Below are 7,852 nucleotides of genomic sequence, written 5' to 3'. Positions count from 1 at the left end.
ACTTAATGAACTAAAATAAAAACAATCCCAAATTTGAGGGAGGAAAGTATAATTTCATCTTTTTAGATATGACTCTATGTTACAGAATGGTTTTGGCTTAACATGAAATTGTTCAATATACGTATATATTAAACTTTTCTCTCATATAATTAAAGGTAATTCCGACGTGTTGATCCCGGGAGACAAGATTTATATATATATATATATATATGTATGTATGTGAGTGGAATTAACATGTTTAATACAGGAATAATTACAATATGTGTCATCATTTGCTTTGAACGCTCTAAAATTTCATGGCACAAGAAATCCCATCCTGAGGAAATTAAAATCAATTCACTAACTCAATATTTGTAGTTGGAACACACTATATACGTACACAGAAAGGTCCTGCCAATTGCCAAACTTATCATAGTGGCACGACAGACGTGGGAGGCTTGTGTACTTCGATTGTGACCTTTTCGGCTAGCGGAGGCCGACATGGACAGGCCATTGCTATGAACTTTGGAACCTGATCTCCGGGCATCAGTACTGAAAAGCTCTGGGACTCATCTCGTTTTATTGTCTGTGTTGAAAAAAATAAATAAAATAGAGTAAGCAAAATAAAGAAATCTGACTTGGGTTTCTTTTTCTTTTTTCTTTACGTACATAATACAACAAGCACGAATATGATAGTGCAGCACTATCATCTTTATCTGAAAGTTTATTTACCGAAAGTAAAGCATAGTTGTTAATACTATATAGAACAAAAAAAAAAAAATGAAATTTGAAAAAGCTGATCACAAAGGAACATACTTAAAAATTAAAAGAAAAAGCTGTTGGCAAAGGCACAGCTGGTAAAGTAATAAAAAAGAAGAAGAAGAAGAAGAAAATTGTATATAAAGAACGAATCTATGGCATGCAAAACTGGGCAAAGGAGAGAAATAAAGGTCCGTACGTACCTTATGTGGAGGTAGAGGTTTCCGTGGAGAGTTAGGGATATCTGCTTCTATATCGGAATTATTATCATCCGGAGAAGATATGAAGAGTGATCGGAGCTTTTCCCATTGGAAGCAACAATAGAAGAAGGCACTCATGCAGAGCAACAAGATCAAAAGAAGAGCTAAACCTAGAGGAAACCCTATGAGTGGCCGAGTTGAGTCCTCCATAGTTGCTGCTTATCTCTTTCTTCTTCGATCTGATTATGTTAATGAACTATATCTTGAAAACTACAGGAATGGCAAAACTTAGTAGGTGGTGGACTTGGTTAGGTCTTGATGGGTGAGTGGGAATGGCAATTTATTGAGATTTCAATGACTGAGCGGCTCTCGGTTGGGTACAGGTGGAAGTACACTTTACGTTAAGTACGGAAAGCGTCTGGTCCTACTAATTAACATAGTATGTCTTTTATATTTATTTAGGAACAGATAAAATTTAATGGTGGGGCGGCTTCAAAAAAATTAAAAAATTAAAGGTGGAGCTTTAGTCGATCACAAGTGCATATCACTAAAACCCATAAAAGTAAGAGACTTTGAGCATTGAATACTTGCATATTTATCTCCCAAGAGCACAATGTTTTATCATCAATTTGTTGTTGATGATTGGTGTTGAGAAAGATTTTCATAAGTAATTAAAAATTAAAATTCTAATCATGACAAAAATTTACGACAATCTTTACAAATCTTCCCATTTGTATATCACCTCACACTTCAGTTCGCTATAATTAATTATTTTAATTTTTTTTTAATAATGCACGTATAGAGTGAAAGATAAATTAAAAGTTGTGAATTTTTATCATGACCATATAAAAGGGTTTGAAATCAAAATGATGTTCACTCTTAAAAAAATAGTGCAATAATGCAAAAGCATGTTTGATTAAAAATATATATATATATAAAGGACGTAAGTTAATCATGATGTATACGAAGTAATTAACATTAATTCGTTCTTGAAAATTTTACAAGATTTCTTTGTTAAAATAATCTTTTGCTTTAAGCTTTAAAAAACATTCTCTTACTTTAATTTGTAGCTATTGTCTAGTGTCACGATTTATTTTGTCTTGTTGAATGATTGATGAATTCTTTCATACTCTCTCTCTCTCTAAACTAGGAGGGGTGAGCTACCCCAAAATCATCCCTTTTTTTTTTTTTTTTTTTTTTTTTTTTTGGTTTCAATGTTGTGCGAAAAAACCCATTAAAAGCAAAATCAATTTAATTAATGCAAGTTATCAATCTCTCATCAGATTATTTCTTCTTCTTATTTTTTTCATCAGAAAGATTATTTCCTATATAAAATTAGGACTTCTCAAGAAGCCATAGGCTAAAATGTTTGAAAATCGAGAACAAATGAATCATACACAGTATTGCTCCTCTTTCCTAACTTTACTGTGCAATTCGATGTTTATGTGCTCTCCCACCAGTACCACAGCCCACCCACGAAGCAAAAAATTCTTCAATCCTGTGATGATAGTACACTCATCACAGTCACAGCTCCCCCCTTGTTCAAGTTGTTTTGACACTTTTGAGGCTCTTATATATTCTCTTCTTAGTTCTTACGTAATGATGATGTTAAGCACGGGTGCTTATAAAGAGTTTTCCAGAACTGTTCCCTTTGTCAAACATACAACCGGACGGTGCACAAAGGTCGCATGATCTGCGTTTTAAGGAAGTGTATGATTAGCTAGCTAGCTACTCGATCGTGTTCGATCACAGTTACGTTTGCACAGTAATTTTGAATATATGGTTCATGTACTTAACTTCAAAACCATTGGATAAGGTTGTTCCAGCATTTTGAAATCGAAGTTATCGAACTATTTCAATATGCACAACTTTTTAAAATCACATTTTTTTATATGGAAATGTGTTTAATTAAATTAGGAATGTTTGACAATAAATTGATCTTTTACGAGGAGCATAGCATAATTATCCCTTAAGCTAGTGAGAAACAAACCATACGAATTCAGCCATGAAATAAATGGACATATAAATATAATATTATATATATGCCCTCAAAAAAATAAAGATCTTAAATATTTAATGGACAAAAAATATGGTGCAGCTTGAATTGCGCTTATCCAAAACAGATAGATGCATAACGACGCGACATTTTTTGTCTCAAAACTCAAAAGTGATCCTCAAATGTTACTTCAAATATTAGGTCCGGGTCGTTTTCAATATCCACGTAATTCCACTTACTACACAAAGTGGAAAGCATTATAATTTTAGAACCTAACAACGCTCTAAGAGAGATCAGGAAAACTGCCATGTGCAAAGGGCCAATAGATTGCTCGGTTTAGAGCTTTAAGAGTTCCATACGGAGTTGGCTTCATTGTAATGCATTCCCTGCAAGTTGCTCCTTATCTCTCTCTCTTTGTCTCTTTGCATGATGAACATGTGTGAACTGCCAAAGGGTTTGTCTCTTTACCTAGCTAGGGTTTTTTTGGGAGTCATGATTGTAACCCAATAACCTTCCAAATAAAGACATGGTCCGTTTGGTTAGGTTTTTTGCGATATTAAAATAATGTTTTTAAAACTTAAAATTTTGTTTTGCAACAACAATTTTTCATAGTTTTTTACAGATGCTTGTTTTAAATTCAAAAAACAATTTTCCAATAATTTATACAAACGTATCTATAAATGCTTATCGATGCACTTTTCTTCTCCACAAAAAAGAAGAAGATAATAATAATAATATATGATGATGCACAGGATCGTCAGTAACAGTGAGCGGATGGAATCCTTCGTGGTGCGAGAGAATATGCTCAACGATGATCACCGGTGTGGTGCCTGCCATAACGTCTCCGATGCCAAAGTCAGAAAAATAATCGTCAATCAAGATGTATCTCTGTGTGTGTATATTTCGTACCTTTTTACTGACTGTGTGGGAGCTTTATATTTGCAACCTTGGGGGCTAGCCGTTGGGGTGATAAATGCTTTCTCAAGTAACGCCCCTGGTCCAATAATGAGACTTTTAAGAGGTTCCCAACGGTCTGCTGGGCTGATTTCGCAACCGCTCAAGTCATTGATTGACTGCATTGAGTGACTCTCTGTCTTCGTCAGTGACGATGGTTTTCCTCGTTGTTCCTGATGACTTCGTCAAGGATGCTTCCTCCGTCACTAAATGTTATCTTCGTCTAGGGATGCAGCATCGTCATTCCCATCAATTGCCCCCCAGGTTCTGGGTTCGTCAGTGACGTGTCATGACGATCACAGAAGATGAAAAGCTTCTCTTGTGACTCTTGGGGTTCTGTTCCGCATTTAATGCTTAGTGGCGGCGCTACAGGCAATCATGGCCACGTGGCGCGTGACGATCCGTGGAGTTAATGGTGTGACCCTTGGGTTTCCCGCTGGTTTTCTAATAGCTTTTTGGTCTAAGTTTAAAACTTCTCTTTTTCAATTTTTTCTTTCACCTTTCAAAGAGCGAAGACAGAAAGTTTTTCAGTGATATTCCGAGCATTCTTTTGAGACTGTCTTTCTTCTCCGACTCGCCTTGCGCCGTGCTTTTGCCGTTCCGCCATTGGAGGTGTGTGTCTCTTTCTTTTCACTTCCTTCCTCTTTTTGTTTTTGCATAATCTCTGATTCTATGTTTCCTTTTATTCTTCTTTTGTTGTTGGTTTCTGCTTTTCTTCTTTTTGGGGATTTAGTTTGAGTTGTATCTTTCTGCCCCTTAGATTTCTGCATTTCCATGGTTGATAGTTTGGAGGTTAGGATAGCTTGTCCGTCGGTCTCCTTCCTTTTCGCGCGTCTGGGGGGGTCTTTGGGCACCTATCCGTTTCTGGAAAATTTTGTGTTTGAGGGTAATTGTCTGAGCGTGGTTTTGGGCGACTTGTTGCCCTTGCTTCGTCAATCACTAAATTGGTTCGAGGGTTTAGCTAGGAGAGGGTCAATGTCTGAGGTTAGATCTAGCAATCTCGAGACTGGGTTGTCTTCTAGTGACGACCCGGTTGAAGGAGATACAGCCGTCTCTAGCCAACGGGTGGTTAGGGCTTTTCATGCCCTTGAGGAGATTTGTGGCCTTGACGCTGAGACCGTGAATAGATTCAAGGATCGGTTTCAGTTCCCCTCTAGGGTTCGTGTCCGTCTACCCAGGGAAGAAGATAGGGCCTGCCACTTTTCCCCAGGTGAAGTGTGTTTTTATGAGTCATCTTTCACCTGCGGGCTTAGATTCCCCGTCCATCCGTTCCTGATGGAACTTCTAGATCATTTCGGTATTGCCCCCGGGCAGCTCATGCCTAATTCGTGGAGGATCGTGATCAACTGTATGCAAATATGGTTGGCCTCCAACGGGGATATGATCCGGCTGGCTGAGCTCACCTACTTGTACCGCTTGAAAGAATCCAAAGAGTGGGGGTATTATGAGTTAGTCCCCTGGGAGAGAAAGACTAGGATCGTCAAGGGCTTGCCCTCGTCCTTCAGGTATTGGAAATCGCGCTTTTTCTTTGTGTCTGGGGACGACTTCGAGACTCAATCCAGCAGTGATTGGGGTGATATCCCAAGGTTGCTCCGTCGGTGGGGAACCCCGACCTTAGGTGCGTCAGTATTTCTCCCCGTTGTTTCAATTTTGCCAATTTTGAGGCTTTGGCCTTTGCTAACTTTTTTGTTTCTTTGTTTGGTGTAGCTAAGAGACGGCCTGGATTGAAGAGCAGATACAAGGAACGCATAGAGACTGCGATCGGGTACGCGGAGACGATTGAGAGCTGGGACGAGCTGGTCGACCCCCGGTCTCTTGCATTTTACAATCTCGGTCCTGACCCTTCTCCTTTTGTTCTTCGTCAGCTTGGTATTGAAGGAAAAAAGAGTAAGTTCTGACTTCGTCAATGTTTGATTCTCCTTGCGTACTTAGGCATTTTTGATAAATGTTTTCTTCTTGCAGAGATGACGACCAAGTTTAACAAGGACATGTACGCGAAGATGAGGTCGAAGAAGGACGAGCCCTTGTCCAATCTAGGGAAGAAGATCGTGCGTGTGACCGGGCAGGGCTCTACTCCTACTCCCCTGAGCACCCTTCCTCTCGTAGCCCTTGAGACGACGAGAACTTCCTCTCCAACTGCATCAATAGAGGAGATCGTCACTCCCGGCTCAAAAAGGCAGCGTGTAGCTGGTAAAGGGAAGGAGAAGAAGAAAGCTGATGTTTCCTCGTCAACAATATGGGATGATGAGAGGTTAGCTTTGGACAAGGCTCATGAGGTCATCACTCCAGCGGACCTAAAGGCTCTCTCAGACATGTCTTTAAATGACGTTGCCTCCCGCCATGTTCATAAGCTCGTCCAGGTACGGAGTTCGTCAATTTTTTTTTTTTTTTTTTACTGACGACTTACAACCTCTTTTCAGGTGTTGGGAGAGAGCCTCCACATTACTGCTGAGTATATCACTCAAGAGGCCAAGGTGGCGTCTCTGACGACCCGAATGGAGGCCCTGGAGAAAGAGAACTCCGACCTGAAGAAGAACCTGATTACCTCCATGGACGAGGCGACCTCTTTGAAGCAGAAGGTCAAAGTGTTAGATGACGACCTCAGGGTTGAACGCCAGTTGACCCAAGAAAAGGATGAGCAGCTTCTTTCAGCCAGGGAGAAGCTTGCAACTGTTGCCGCCAGGTCGGTGGAGGCTTTCCAGACCACTGACGAGTACAATACTGTACTCTTCAGTTGGTATTTCAAAGGCTTTGAGCTGCTCAGGAGGTACCTCGTCAAGCACCCTTCTGGGGTCAACATGGAGAGTTTGGATTTGGAGGAGGTAGATAAGGAGATGGCTTTGGACGAGGCTGCTCAGTCCTCTGCCCCAGATGGTGATGCTCCAGGTCCTGCCACCGATGCCCCTGCCACCGTGGACGCTTCTGCTGATGCCTGACCCTGTTACTTAGAGAAAAATTTTTGTTGTATTTGGTAGATGCCCTTCTTGTTTTGGGGCCCTTTTTTTTTTAAGTCTAATTTCAGAACAGTTAATTTTATTTTGAAAACAATGATAGTAGCCCAGTGGTTATGGGCTGGAATGAAGTTTACTTACTTTTCTTCTAGATGCTTTGGCTGATTTACATCTGTTTATAATTTTGTGCTTTGTTGCATCCTATTTTGATTTGACGCATTGCACTCTTTTCTCCGTCCACTGACCCCTGCCACTTGTGACTTTAAGGGGGTGCCGTCTGGCGGCTTAGGTCCGTCCAGGCGAGCTCTTGTTACTTAGTCCTTTAGCTGTTCGATTATGGTCGTTAGTAACTTACATCCGTCAAGGCGGAATCTTGTTACTTAGTCTTTTAACCATAATTATATGGTCGTCAGTAACTTACATCCGTCAAGGCGGAATCTAGTTACTTAGTCTTTTAATCATACTTATATGGTCGTCAGTAACTTACATCCGTCAAGGCGGAATCTTGTTACTTAGTCTTTTAACCATACTTATATGGTCGTCAGTAACTTACATCCGTCAAGGCGGAATCTTGTTACTTCAATTTTTTATTGGCCTTATGGTTGACCAATGCTGCCTGCGCAAAAACATCAGAAGAAAAATACTTTTATTAACTTTAATACCGAATGCATTCGTGTATTACATTTACTCATGGTATTTCTTTAAGTGTTCAATGTTCCATGGACGAGGGAGCTTTTGTCCGTCCATAGTTTCCAGGTGGTAACTTCCTTGCCTCGAATAATGGATGACGCGATAAGGCCCTTCCCATGTAGGGCCCAGCTTCCCTTGAATGGGGTCTTTAGTCGCTATAGTGACTTTGCGAAGGACGAGGTCCCCTATGTCCAGACGCCTGAGTTTAACCCTCTTGTTGTAGTACTCGGCCATCTTTTTTTGATACTTCGTCATTCTACCGGACGCATTATCTCTTACTTCATCCAGGCAATCCAAGTTCAACCGCAGTCCCTCGTCATTGG

The 7,852-nt window shown here is 40.3% G+C and overlaps 2 protein-coding genes across 2 annotated transcripts; one reads left to right on the top strand and one right to left on the bottom strand.

The window, feature by feature from the left end:
* Positions 1-220: 220 nt before the first annotated feature.
* Positions 221-1,236, bottom strand: LOC115970032 (uncharacterized protein At5g65660-like). Its single transcript, XM_031089692.1, has 2 exons — positions 942-1,236; positions 221-565 (listed from the first exon to the last, which is right to left on the bottom strand). Exons 1-2 carry the CDS (start codon positions 1,146-1,148, stop codon positions 410-412), a joined length of 363 nt encoding a protein of 120 aa, XP_030945552.1. The 5' UTR covers positions 1,149-1,236; the 3' UTR covers positions 221-409.
* A 3,627-nt stretch (positions 1,237-4,863) lies between these two features.
* LOC115970648 lies at positions 4,864-6,824 on the top strand. The gene is made up of 4 exons (XM_031090243.1): positions 4,864-5,506; positions 5,596-5,775; positions 5,851-6,248; positions 6,309-6,824. Exons 1-4 carry the CDS (start codon positions 4,864-4,866, stop codon positions 6,822-6,824), a joined length of 1,737 nt encoding a protein of 578 aa, XP_030946103.1.
* Positions 6,825-7,852: the final 1,028 nt, after the last annotated feature.

The sequence above is a fragment of the Quercus lobata genome, chromosome 12 (genome assembly GCF_001633185.2).
Source record: "Quercus lobata isolate SW786 chromosome 12, ValleyOak3.0 Primary Assembly, whole genome shotgun sequence".
In the NCBI taxonomy this organism is placed as follows: domain Eukaryota; kingdom Viridiplantae; phylum Streptophyta; class Magnoliopsida; order Fagales; family Fagaceae; genus Quercus; species Quercus lobata.
The sequence above is the reverse complement of the archived record's forward strand: the minus strand, read 5'-3'. Positions and strand labels throughout refer to the sequence as shown.

Coding starts and splice junctions, on each gene's coding strand:
- LOC115970648 (XM_031090243.1), top strand. CDS start 4,864: ATGTCTGAGGTTAGATCTAGCAATCTCGAGACTGGGTTGTCTTCTAGT. Junction 5,507..5,595: donor GTGGGGAACCCCGACCTTAG/GTGCGTCAGTAT, acceptor TGTTTGGTGTAG/CTAAGAGACGGCCTGGATTG. Junction 6,249..6,308: donor ATGTTCATAAGCTCGTCCAG/GTACGGAGTTCG, acceptor ACCTCTTTTCAG/GTGTTGGGAGAGAGCCTCCA.
- LOC115970032 (XM_031089692.1), bottom strand. CDS start 1,148: ATGGAGGACTCAACTCGGCCACTCATAGGGTTTCCTCTAGGTTTAGCT. Junction 566..941: donor AACCTCTACCTCCACATAAG/GTACGTACGGAC, acceptor TTTTCAACACAG/ACAATAAAACGAGATGAGTC.